The 13,854-nt window shown below is 41.6% G+C and overlaps 1 protein-coding gene across 6 annotated transcripts in view; it reads right to left on the bottom strand.

Moving 5' to 3' along the window:
- Positions 1–13,854, bottom strand: part of stab2 (stabilin 2) — a 215,217-nt gene that overhangs the window by 60,193 nt on the left and 141,170 nt on the right. For all 6 annotated transcript variants that reach the window (XM_063058388.1, XM_063058389.1, XM_063058392.1 and 3 more), the window contains 7 exons: positions 11,659–11,732; positions 9,515–9,586; positions 8,856–8,975; positions 8,687–8,734; positions 5,588–5,671; positions 5,359–5,505; positions 3,200–3,340 (listed from right to left, as the gene is read on the bottom strand). In XM_063058388.1, coding sequence (XP_062914458.1) covers positions 3,200–3,340; positions 5,359–5,505; positions 5,588–5,671; positions 8,687–8,734; positions 8,856–8,975; positions 9,515–9,586; positions 11,659–11,732 — 686 coding nt within the window. The remainder of the gene's footprint in view (positions 1–3,199; positions 3,341–5,358; positions 5,506–5,587; positions 5,672–8,686; positions 8,735–8,855; positions 8,976–9,514; positions 9,587–11,658; positions 11,733–13,854) is intronic.

Below are 13,854 nucleotides of genomic sequence, written 5' to 3'. Positions count from 1 at the left end.
ATGAGGAGGAGCTGGACAAAGTTGATTGGAAGTGGACACTAGCAGGGATGACAGCAGAGCACCAATGGCTGCAATTTCTGGGAGCAATTTTGACGACACAAGATAGGTACAGGCCAATGAAGAAATAGTATTTTAAAGGCAGGATGATGCAACTGTGGCTGGCAAGAGAAGTGAAAGCCAACATTAAAACCAAAGAGAGAGCATATAATAGACCAAAAATTAATGGGAAGTTGGAGGATTGGAAAGCTTTTAAAAACCAACAGAAGGCAACTGGAAGGTCTTAAAGAAGGAAAAGATAGAATATTAAGGTAACCTAGCCAATAATATTAAAGAGAATACCAAAAATTTCTTCAGATATAATGAGTAAAAGAGAGGTGAGAGTAAATATCGGACCACTGGAAAATGATTCTGGAGAGGTATTAATAGAGAACAAAGAAATAGCAGATGAACTGAAATATTTTGCATCAGTCTTCACTGTTGAAGAAACTAGCAGCATGCTGGAGGTTCAAAAGTGTAAGGGGTCAAAATGAGTGAAGTTGCCATTACTTGGGAGAAGGTGCTTAAGAAACTGAAAGGTCTGAAGGTAGATAAGTCATGTGGACCAGACGGTTCTGAAGGAGGTGACTGAAGAGATTGTGGAAGTATTAGAATTGATCTTTCGAAAATCGATCAATTCTGGCATAGTTCCAGAGGGCTGAAAAATTGCAAATGTCACTCCAGTCCTCAAGAGGGGAGAGAGGCAGAAGAAAGTAAATTACAGGCCAGTTAGTCTGAACTCAGTGTTAGGAAGATGTTGGAGTCGATTTTTAAGCATGTGGTTTCAGGGTACTTGGAGGCATATGATAAAATAGGCTGTAGTCAGCATGGTTTACTTAAGGAAAAACCTTGCCTGACAAATCTGTTGGAATTCCTTGAAGAAGTAACAAGCAGGATACGCAAAGGAGAATTGGTGAATTTTGTGAACTTATATTTTCAGAAGGCCTTTGACAAGGCTGCTTACAAAGTTAAGAACCCATCATATTAAAGGAAAGATACTAGCATGGGTAGAGCATTGGCTGATTGACAAGAGGCAAAGAGTGGGAATAAAGGGAGCCTTTTCTGGTTGGCTATCAGTAACCAGTGGCTGTTGGTAACTAGTGGTGCTCCACAGAGGTCTGTGTTGGGACTGATACTTTTTACGTTTTATGGCAATGACTTGGATGAAGGAATTGATGATTTTCTGGCCAAATTTGCAGATAATATAAAGATAGGTGGAGGGGCAGGTAGTTTGAGGAAGCAGAGAGGCTACAGAAGGACTTAAACAGATCAAGAGAATGGGCAAAGAATTGGCAGATGGAATACAGTATTGGGAAGTGTAGGTCATGTACTTTGGTAGAAGAAATAAAAGCATAGACTATTTTAGAAATGGAGAGACAATTCAAAAATCTGAGTTGCAAAGGGACATAGGAGACCTTGTGTAGGATTCCCACAAAGTTCGTTTGCAGGTTGAGTTGGTGGTAAGCAAGGCAAATGCAATGTTAGCATTTATTTTGAGAGGATTAGAATACAAAAACAAGGATGTAATGTTGAGGTTTTATAAAGCACTGGTGAGGCCTGTCCCCATGTGTGTGCATGAATGTTCATGTGCTCAATGCTTCCTGCTGAAGTTTATTGCCTAAACAATCTTAGGAGTTAGAAATTTGCCAGTATAAAACCTGCGTGCTTTCCAATACAGTGATTTTGTCATTGAAGGTAGTTGTAGAATTTGTAGTATTGAGTTCTGCCCTGTACATTTGTGTAATTTGTTGTGTTGAGTCTCTGCCCTGTACAGTTACGGATATCAGAGCAGCAAATGGAAAGTTACACCTATTGCATCACAATGACTTAACTTTCTACAATCACGTGCAAATTTTAACATTACTAGAGTAAGCAATCTCAAGATATAATTTCCATTCTACATTGGCCATTATTATAACTAGATCTCCACTGCATAAATGATGAGGGGCAGCACGTGAACTGGAACACCACCACCAGCTTCCCTGACTTCCTTCATCACGGTTGGCACACCCTCCCCAACAGTACAGTGGGAGCAGCGTCACCATCCAGACTGCAATCATTCAAAGCAGCAGCCCACCACCTCTCAAGGTCATTGTCAATTGGACAATAAATTCTACCCATGCCATGGCAACCATGCTCTAAAAGTGAACATGGATGATAGAAAAATGGAGGACTATGTAGCAGGGAAGGGTTAGATTAATCTTGGAGTAGGTTAAAAGGTCAGCACAACATCATGGGCCGAATGGCCTGCTGTGTTCTATGTTCTGTGTCTTTAAGTCGTGGACTCTGTATAATTGTAGTTGAATATTAATGTCCTAGTCATTTCTATTTAGTGCATTTATATCTGGGTTAATTTAAAATATCTTCAGAATAACTGGGTTGAAGTGAAAACTTGTATGTTAGTATATTCAAACATAGAACATAGAACATTACAGCACAGTACAGGCTCTTCGAACCACAATATTGTGCAAACCTTTTAACCTACTCTAGGATCATTCTAACCCTTCCCTCCCACATAACCCTCCATTTTTCTATCATCCACATGCCTATCTAAGAGTCTCTTAAATGATCCTAATGTACCTGCCCCCACCACCACCCCTGGCAAGCATGTTCCACACATGCACCACTGTGTTTTTAAAACAAAAACTTACCTCTGACATCCCTCCTATAATTTATTCCAATCACCTTAAAATTCTGCCCCCTCATATTCGCTGTTTCTACCTGGGGAAAAAGTCCCTTAGTGATCCACTTGATCTACAATATACCTCATCATCTTGTACTCCTCTGTCAAGTCACTTCTCAGCCTCCTTCAATCCTAGTTGAAAAACTCTAGCTCACTCAACCCATCCTCATAAGATATGCTCTCCTTGGAAAATAACACACAATATTCCTAATAACCATTGATGCAATGTTTGGTGATTTTGTTGTTATTAGTCAGGAGATGTTCCAGAAAGTTCTATCTATAAAATGATAGCAAGACAGACCAAATTGGTCTAGGCATAACACCAAAGATTACGGCAAAGACTAATATATAAGACCATCCTGATAATTACTTGCAGACTCGAATCCCACCCGCCTTTTGCATTTTACACTGCATGTATCAGATACAACTAAAATTTGCCAGAATTAACATTAGGTTAATGTTGAAAATTGCAATCCTTACTTGGCTGGAGCCTTGAGTATCCTTAGGAAGAACAATCATATTTTGAGGAACAAGTATCCTGTCGATAAAGTGAACCACTCCATTGGCATTGATAATGTCACTCTGTAAGAGTTTGGTTTTCTTGTTTAGTATCAAGACGTTCTGTCAGTTAAAAGGTAGGAATTAATAACAATTAAAAATTATAGTTATCAAAGATAAAGAATATAACTCAACATAACATACATCCTTGACTATTATTTATAAATATAAGGTAAAATTTCTCACTATCATGTATAAATGAAGTAAAATTCCCCCCTATTAATCATAAAAATGAGCAACAGTACTAGCATGGGTAGAAGATTGACTGAGTGGCATGAGGAAAAGAGTAGGAATAAAGGGGGCCTTTTCTGGCTGGCTGCTGCTGACTAGTAGTGTACTTTATACTTTATACTTTATTGTCGCCAAACAATTGATACTAGAACGTACAATCATCATAGCGATATTTGATTACAAATTTGTATTTATATTGAGTTCGATGGTGTTCCACAAGAGTCAGTGTCAGAACCACTTCTTTTCACGTTATATGCCAACATCGTGGATAATGGAATTGAAGGCTTTGTGGCCAGGTTTGCAGACAATACAAAGATAGGTGGAGGAACAGGTAGTGTTGAGGAAGCAGGGACTCTGCAGAAGAACAGACAGATTGAGAGAATGGGCGAAGGAGCTGCAGATGGAATATAATGTAGGGAACTGTAAGGTCATGCATTTTGGTATAAGGAATAGAGGCATAGACTATTTTCTAAATGGGCAGAAGATTGGAACTTGGGAGTCTTTGTGCAGGATTCCCTAAAGGTTAACTTGCAGATTGAATTGGTGATAAGGAAGGCAAACACAATGTTAGCATTAATTTCAAGAGGATTAGAATACAAGAGTAAGGATGTGATGCTGAGGCTTTATAAAACATTGGTTAGGCCACACTTAGAGTATTATGAGCAGTTTACTATGAAAAAATGTGCTGGCATTGGAGAAGATCCAGAGGAGGTTCACTAGAATGATTCCTGGAATGAATGGGTTAATGTCTGAGGAGCGTTTAATGACACTGGGCCTGTACTCGCTGGAGTTTTGAAGAATGCATGGGATCTAATTGAATCCTATTGAATATTGTGGAGTTTAAATAGAATGGATTTGAAGAGGATGTTTCCTACAGTGGGGGAGTCTAGGACCAGAGGGCGCAGCTTCAGGAAAGAAGGATATCCCTTTAAAACAGAGATGAGGAATTTCTTTAGCCAGAGGGTGGTGAATCTGTGAAATTCATTGCCACGGATGGCTGTGGAGGCCAAGTTATTGAGTATATTTAAAGCAGAGGTTGATAGGTTCTTCATTAGTAAGAGTGTCAAAGGTTCCAGGGAGAAGGCAGGTTCACTCTATCTAAACCTTTCAATATTAATAGGTTTCAATGAGATCTCCACCCTCCCCGCCCCCATCATTCTGCTAAACTCCAGTGAGTGCAGACCCAGAGCCAACAAATGCTCCTCATATGTTAACCCTTTCAACCCTGGGATCATTCTCATAAGACTGCTCTGTATACTCTCCGATGCCAGCACATCCTTTTTTAGATATGGGGTGCCAAAGCAATGAAATAATGCACCTAAATGATTGGCTGTGGTATCAATGCCACTATTCCTCGAAAAGTACCGTAAACCACGACAGGACCGATGATCCGTCTGATGAATGTCTCTGCTGGCACTTCTGACAGTGTGGCACTCAAGCATTGTACGTTGAGTTTGATTTATTGTTCGTAATTTAGAGATCCAGCACGGTAACAGGCCCTTCCGTCCCAACGAGCCTGTGCAGCCCAACTACAGCCATGTGACTCATTAACCTCCTGACCCGTATGTTTTTGGAAAGTGGGAGGGAACTGGTAAAATGTAGAGATTCCTGATAGACAGTGGCAGAATTGAACCCGGGTTGTTGGCGTTATCATAGTGTATTGCTAACCGCTATGCTACTGTGCCCCCCCCTCCCCCGAGACGGGAAATCTGACTCCCCTCACAAATTGTCCACAGAGTCACAGATACTTATTTCCCTCTACCCCTCCACAATTAGTTTCAGTCATAACGTCAAATAAGACACAGTTTATACAGTTTGTTCTCATGTAGTTTTACCACTTCATTCCTCACATTGTTATTGGACAGCTGGATGGTTTCTCCTTGAAGGGAGATGATGCTCTTCAGACTGATCAGCCGGTTGTACAGCAGCTGGTTACAGGCCACAATGTGGTAACGGAGAATCTGGGCCATTTGTCCTTTAGATGTCCATTCCGATATCTAAAGATTGCAGGCAGCAGTGAGCCAAGTGCTCATAGAAATATGGCTCAAATGGTTTGCTTTGGAAAATGGTTATGCTTACCCGGGTCTCGTTTTTGAAAGCATCATTGCTGGGGATGAAGACAGTAAAGGGTCCTTGGCTTCCGAGTTCGGTCACACCATGCATCTGTGAGTACAGGAATGTAAGAACAAATTTCTTCACTTCAAATGACCACAAAATAGTGACAGATTAAACAAAATATCCGTGCTGAACCTCCTTACATTCCAAGTTTTTAACCCTGACAATTTACAGTACTGTGCAAATCTCTATATAGCTAGGGTGCCTAAGACATTTACACTACGGCATTTCTCAATGTGGAGCAGAGAGCGAGTTTCTAAATCTGGCGGGATGTGGGAATGGCCAGGGTGGAACGCCACGGGAGGGGTGTGGGACAGGTGGCAGAGAAAGGATTACCAGGGGTAGAGTTGGCGCTGGGCAGCCACTGGGCAGCCACAACCAGCCCTGAGACACCAGGCAAGGTCATTTGATTCCAAACAATTGGTTTATTAATCATTACAGAATGTCTCTCTGGTGCTTCCCACTCCCTCTCCTCTCCCTTCCTTTTTCCCTACCATGATTCCCTTCTCCCTGCCCCCTTCCCACTCTCAGACCACAATAGAGACCCATATCAGAATCAGGTTTATCATCCCTCACATGTCATGAAATTTTTTTGCAGCACCAGTACAGTGTGATGCATAAAATTGCTACAGTACTGTGCAAAAGCATTAAGTACCCTAGCTAAGACCCTAGCTCTGTGCCTAAGACCTCTGCACAGTTCTGTACTTCCTTAAACACACGCACCTGCTCAGTAAGATACAGTTTCCTCACTGCCTTGCACAAGGTTCTGCAGATACCCTCACCCTACACATTGTGAACCAGAGAAGGAAAGGCAGAAGTTATCCTTAACAATAGAGTTTCTGTAGATACTGGAAATCCAGAGCAACACACATAGACACACAATGTTGGAAGAACTCAACAGGTCTATGAAGGGGAATAAACAGTTGACGTTTCGGGCTGAGACCCTTCGTCAGATCTAGAAAGGAAAGACTCAGCAGACAGAAGATGGTCGGGGCGGGGGGGGGGCGAGGGAGGGGAAGGTGTAAGCAGGGAGGGGGAAGGAGAAAGTTCAAAAAATTGATGTTCATGCCATCGGGCTGGAGGCTACCCAGACAGAATGAGATGTTTATCCTTGCACCTTGATCACTGGTGCTGCAAAGAGTTTTGTTAGCCACTACACTACCATGGTGCCTTTAACACAAGTGAATTGAAATTCAAGGTAAATTTATCATCAAAGTATGTATGTGTTACCATGTATACCTTGAGATTCGTTTTCTTTTAGGAATTTGCAGGGAAAAAAGAATTTAGAACTATATATAAATATAGGCTGACAAACAAGCAATGTGCAAACAAAGACAAATTGCAAATAATACTGACAACATGAGCTGTAAGGAGTCTTTGAAAATGTGTCTGTACATCATAAATCAGTTCCAAGTTGTGGGGAATGAAGTTATCCATGCCAGTTCAGGAGCCTGGTGGTTGTACAGTAATAACTTTTCCTGAACCGTAGGTGACTGGAGACATTTCTGCCTCTGTTTCTGGTCCATGGGGATGATTTTGGATGTGATGACGCTTCATGCTTTCCCCAGGGATTCATGCTTCTATTGGTTATTCACCCTTTTTGCTCTGTCAAAGTTAACCAGTAGGGAAATTAATCACACTGACCAAGTTGTCAGATGGTGATGAGGAGGCGTGCAGGAGTGAGGAAGATCAGCTGGTTGAGTGGTGTCGCAACAAAACCTCGCACTCCACATCAGTGAGACCAAGGTATTGATTGTGGACTTCAGGAAGGGGAAATCAAGGGAACACACACCAGTCCTCACCTGGGTGTCAACATCTCTGAAGGTCTATACTGGACCAACCTATTGATGCAACTACAAAGAAGGCCCAACAGTGGCTATATTTCATAAGGAGGTTGAGGAGATTTGGTATGTTACCAAAGACTCGCAAATATCTACAGATGTACCATGGAGAGCATGCTAACTGGTTGCATCGCTGCCTGGTATGGTGGGGCCACTGCACGGGATCGGAAAAAGCTGCAGAAAGTTGCAAACTCCGCCAGCTCCACCATGGGCACCAGGCTCCCTAGCAAAGAGGACATCTTGAAAAGGTGATGCCTCAAAAAGCCAGCAAAGGACAATGTTGTAATTGTCCTCACCTCTACATGTATCCTGTTTCATATACCCATCCCTTCTGTGTAAAAGGTTGCCCTGCAGATTCCTTTTAAATCTTTTCCCCCTCACCTTTAAGCTCGTGGTGACCAGTTTTAGACCCCCCTACCTCAGGGAAAAGACTGTGACCATACAAATGATCTACGCCCCTCGTGATTTTATAAGCCTCTATACATGGTCACCCATAAACCTCCTGTGCTGCGAGGAAAAAAGTTCCTAGCCTATCAAGTCTCTCCTTGTAAATCAGTCTTTCCAGTCCCGGTAACATCTACATGAAACACACACAAAATGCCAGAGGAACTCAGCAAGAAAGGCAAAATCTGTGGAGGAGAATACACAGCCAAAGTTTCAGCCTTGATGAAGGGTCTTGGCACAAAACTTCAATTGTTTCTGCTTTAGATGCTGCCTGACCTGCTGTTCCTCCAACATTTTGAGTGTGTTGTTCAAGATTTCCAGCATTTTGAGAAGTTCTTGTGTTTAACATCTATGTCAAACTTGTTTTGCATCCTTTTCAGCTTAATGGCAATCATTCCCATAGCTGGCTCAACATTTTAGCAGTGTTTTTATACACTCAGTTACTGATCCTCCATATCCTTTTCGTTGGTAAGGACTGAAGCAAAGTACTCATTAAGTACCTCACTCACATTCTCTGCATCCAAGCAAATGTTCCCCACCTTGATCCCTGAGTGGTCCCACATCTTTGAGTGGTCTCACCATTCAGAAATCTGATGGCAAAGGGGTATAGCATCATAGAGCACTACAGCACAGAAACAGGCCCCCAAGTCCATCTAGTCCATGCCAAACCATTATTGTGTGTTCTGGTCTTCCAGAGATTTCAGACTTTGCCTGTGAGTTATCACTTCCGTATGTCATCATTAAATTCTTCTGCTTTCTTCAGGCAGGTCGGTTTTACCTGGAGGTGGTAAACAAATTGGGATGAGGCGGTATTCCAGAACATCTCCTGGAAGGGAAGAGTGAGAGATCACTGTTGAGGGGCTGGATTGTGCAGGCAACCAGAACTGAAAATGTTCATAGGACAGTTTTCTAAATTGAGCAATTAATGTCACCATCACTGAACACACCTTGTATATGGTTCCTTTGCATGTTATTCCATCGCCAACATAAGTTGTGAAACAACTACATGATCGCTCGTTTGGTCCCGTGTGATTACATTTGGCAAATGCACTGCAACCTCCATTGTCCTGAAATAAGAGTCACAGAGTCATAGATACAGCACAGAAGCAGGCCCTTCAGCCCATCTAGTCCATGCCAATCTATTATTCTGCTTAGTCCCATCGACCTGCACCTGGGCTATATCCCTCGGTACCCCTTCCACTCATGTACCTATCCAAAATTCTCCTAAGTGTTGCTATTGAAGCTGCAACCATCACTTTTGCTGGCAGCTTGTTCCACGCTCTCACCACCCTCTGCGTGAAGGTATTCCCCCTCAGGTTACTCTTAAACATTTCAGTTTTCCCCCTTAACTCATAACCTCTAGTTCTAGACTCACCAAACCGCAGTGGAAGATTCCTGCTTGCGTTTAGACCGATATACCTTTTGTCAAATCTCCCCCATTCTCCTACACTCCGGGGAATAAAGTTCTAATTCATCCTTTCCCTCAAATCTTGGCATCATTCTTGTAAATTAATGGATCAAAAATGCTCACTCATTGTTCTAAGCTTCTGGCCGATTAGTAACTCAGGTTACTTTAGGCACAATAAGCACTGACACTCATACTCACCACCCAGCAAGGATTAATTGGTTTGCATGTCTTCCCATCACCTTCGTAGTTAAGTAAACAATTGCACACTGCCTAACAACACCAATTAGAAAGAATCAGTCAAAAAGTCATAAGTAAAAATAAACAAGGTTAATAATTATGGAACAAAAATTAAGTAAATAAGTACAGTAAAAGTCTGTTAGTCTACCATACATACCAACCAGCAAAACTGTAATCACAATAGCAACACTGTCACAATTCTGATCACTTTGTACTAAAATGGACTTTTCATGATTGAATTGTTTTATTCTTGTAAAAATGTGTATGATATGTATTTAATTTATGTTTCTTTTTCTTGTGAATGCTGCAAATAAGTTTTTCATTGCACCTGTACGCATATGTACTTGTGCAGATGACAATAACCCAACTTTGACTCCATGGAGCCAGACTATTTTCTAGATTCAAAATAATATTACAAAATGTTTAATCGACTTTAATTTAGATGTTGCATATAAAAAATACACTTTTCAGTGTACACATGTAGGTTTAAGGGAGCACAAGATAGCAAGACAGCAATAAGATCCAAGGTGGTATGCAAAACAGAACCAGGTGAATTTGAAGGGATGTGAAGGGATTTGATTGGATGTGGCCACACATTTTAATTCTACGTCCCATTCCCATTCTGATATGTCTATCCATGGCCTCCTCTACTGTCAAGATGAAGCCAGACTGAGGTTGGAGGAACACCACCTTATATTCCATCTGGGTAGCCTCCAACCTGATGGCATGAACACTGACTTCTCTAACTTCTGTTAATGCCCCACCTCCCCATCATACCCCATCCCTTATTTATTTATTTATTAAGTTTTTTTTTTCTTTTCCATTTTTTCCTCTCTTTTTTCTCCCTCTCACTATACTGCTTGCTCATTCTCTGGGCTTCCCCCTCTCCCCCTTTCTTTCTCCCTAGGCCTCCCGTCCCATGATCCTCTCATATCCCTTTTGACAATCACCTGTCCAGCTCTTGGCTCCATCCCTCCCCCTCCTGTCTTCTCCTATCATTTTGGATCTCCCCCTCTCCCTCCCACTTTCAAATCTCTTACTAGCTCTTCCTTCAGTTAGTCCTGACGAAGGGTCTTGGCCCGAAACGTCGACTGCACCTCTTCCTAGAGATGCTGCCTGGCCTGCTGCGTTCACCAGCAACTTTGATGTGCGTTGCTTGAATTTGAAGGGAACAGGAAACAGGACCCTGGTGATTGAAAGGAAGTGCAGGAACTGGAGATCCAGTGAGTCAGAGAGAAGATGGTAATCAGCACTCAGTGATCCAGAGGGCCAAATGGCAGGACTTCCCAATACACAGATGGTGGCGTTTCAAAGTTCAAACTTCAAAATACATTTATTATCAAAGAATGTACTGTACATGTCAGCAATTACCACCCTGTGATTCATTTACTTGCAGAATGGTGAAATAGAAACAATGAAAAGCTATACAAAGACAAGCAACCACTATGTAAAATAAAACAACTGTACAAATACAAAAATAATTAATAAACAAGCAATCAAATAAACAAATAAATAATACTGATAACACGAGTTGTAGAGTCCTTGAAAGTGAGTCCATAGGTTGTGTTCAGTGATCAGCTTAGGGCTGTAGTGAGTGAAGTTACCCACATTGGTTAAGGAGCCCGTTGGTTGGAGGGTAAAAGCTGTCCCTGAACCTGTTAGTGAAGGTCCTGATGCTCTTACTGCCTTCCTGATCGAGCGAGCAGTGAGGAGAGGGCATGGCCTTGATTGTGGGGGTCCTTGATGATCGCTACTGCTTTTTGTGGCATTGCTGTTTGTGGTGGTAGCAAGCGTAAGTTTAATGTAAATGGTTGGTGGTCTAGATGAGGGATGAAGAAAGCACCTTTTTCTACCCAAGGACTGGCCAGAGAGAGGATCTCACTGCCTGAGAGAGTGGTGGAGGCAAAAATCCTCAGCACATTTTAAAATGTCTGGATGAGCCGTAACCTACAACCTGCTTAAAAGGATCCATCTGATTGGACATTTCCAACTGGCATGGTCAAATACAAATGGAGGATTGACAAAACACATGACGCAGAATGAGTTAGCCTTTGTATGTGACAATTGGATGTGAACTGGGTGCATGAGGAGTTAATTTGACCTACCTGGTTTGGCCCAGTTTGCGTGCATTCAGCATTGGCATGACATCCTCCATTACCTTCCAGGCAAGGGTTGATTTCTTAGAGAACACAAAGGAACATATAGAAACCTTGTATTAGCTTGTAATCTGAAATTTATTGGAACTGTCATCGCCGATTAAATGAACACTTGTATCTCATTCACACTTCAGTTACTGACCAGCCATTTCTAACCATAAATATTGACCATTGATAAACTGTGATTTTTAAATTCCTTATTGGCATGATCAATCACCATTCATAATAAAGGTGTTAAAAGGCAATAGAAACTATGAGTTAACAAATGAAGCTACTTTGTGGTTAGCAAAGTAATTGTTCCCTAGTTGGTGTGTGTGTGTGCCTTGCATCCTTTGATTACATCCTTATCTTGTCTCCGTTTGCCAGTGTCTCCAATCCCTTGCAATACAAACAGAAGCTCAAAGAGACCTTTCTTCAATGGCCTCTCTTGCCTGGGCAGACTGCACACTATCTAAACTATCCTTGCCTGGACGTTACCTTAACCCTTGCCTTGCTGCAGCTTCCAGAGTCGATAGCATTGCGATTATGTTACTGACTTAGCAGTCTAGAGGTCCTGGATTCACGGTCTAAAGGCATGAGGTAAAATCCCTGTGTAACAGCTTGGGGTTTTAAATTGAATAATACAAAAATAAAAAGCTCTGTCCACAAGCTACCAGCATGTTATCTAAAGAAATACATCTGCCTTCCCTTTCTTGTCTGATCTCAGTGTCATTTAAGATCTCCTGAATCAGTTGAACTATCCCAGAGCCTACCCATTTCAGGGACGATGAGGGAAAGTTAATAAATGCTGTCAGGGATATGAGATTCTTCCAGCTACCGTGGGGTAGGATGTACAGAAGTTTGAAAGTCCACAGCACCAGCTTCAAGTACAGCTAAATCCCTCCAACTATTTGGCTCCTGACTAATCTGCACGACCCTAATCTCTACAGTTTAGCAGTGCTATAATCATTCTGATCATGTTGCATTAAAATGGTCTATGGACTTTTTTTACAAAGAGTCATAGTAAAACAGCACAGAAATGGGCTCTTCAGCCCATCTAGTTCGTTCCAAATTATTATTCTGCCTCGTCCCATCAACTTGCACCAGGATGATACCCCTCCAGTCCCCTCCCATCAACATTTAAATTTCTCTTAAATGCTGAAATCAAACCCACTTCCACTGACACACTCTCACCACCCACTGAATGAATTATATTTCCCCTCAAAACGTTTCGCCTTTCACCCCTAGCCCATGACCTCTAGTTCTGGTCTCACCCAACCTCAGTAGAAAAAAGCTTGCCTGCATTTACCCGATCTATACCCCTCAGGGTCAGACACCCTGAGCCAATAGGCTGGTCCTGGAATTATTTCATAATTTACTGGCATAATTTACATATTACTATTTAACTATTTATGGTTCTATTACTATTTATTATTTATGGAGCAACTGTAATGAAAACCAATTTCCCCTGGGATTAATAAAGTATGACTATGACTATGACTATGACTATGGCTATCATAGTTTTGTATCAGAATCAGGTTTATTATCACCGGCATGTGACGTGAAATTTGTTAACTTAGCAGCAGCAGTTCAATACAATACATAATTTCGCAAAGAAAATAATAATAAATAAAATAAAACATAATAAATAAACAAGTAAACCAATTACATATTTTGAATGATTTTTAAAAAATGTGCAAAAACAGAAATACTGTATATTTTTTTTAAAAAGTGAGGTAGTGTCCAAAGCTTCAATGTCCATTTAAGAACCGGATGGCAGAGGGGAAGAAGCTGTTCCTGAATTGCTGAGTGTGTGCCTTCAGGCTTCTGTATCTCCTACCTGATGGTAACAGTGAGAAAAGGACATGTCCTGTGTGCTGGAGGTCCTTAATAATGGACACTGCCTTTCTGAGACACCGCTCCCTGAAGATGTCCTGGGTACTTTGTAGGCTAGTACCCAAGATGTAGCTAACTAGATTTACAACCTTCTGCAGCTTCTTTTGGTCCTGTGCAGTAGCCCCTCCATACCAGACAGTGATGTAGCCCATCCGAATGCTCTCCATGGTACAACTATAGAAGTTTTTGAGTGTATTTGTTGACATGCCAAACCTCTTCAAACTCCTAATAAGGTAAAGACGCTATCTTGCCTTCTTTATGACTACATCA

The sequence above is a fragment of the Mobula hypostoma genome, chromosome 9 (genome assembly GCF_963921235.1).
Source record: "Mobula hypostoma chromosome 9, sMobHyp1.1, whole genome shotgun sequence".
Lineage (NCBI taxonomy): Eukaryota > Metazoa > Chordata > Chondrichthyes > Myliobatiformes > Myliobatidae > Mobula > Mobula hypostoma.
Note: the sequence above shows the minus strand (reverse complement) of the source record. Positions and strands in the feature narration are given on the sequence as shown.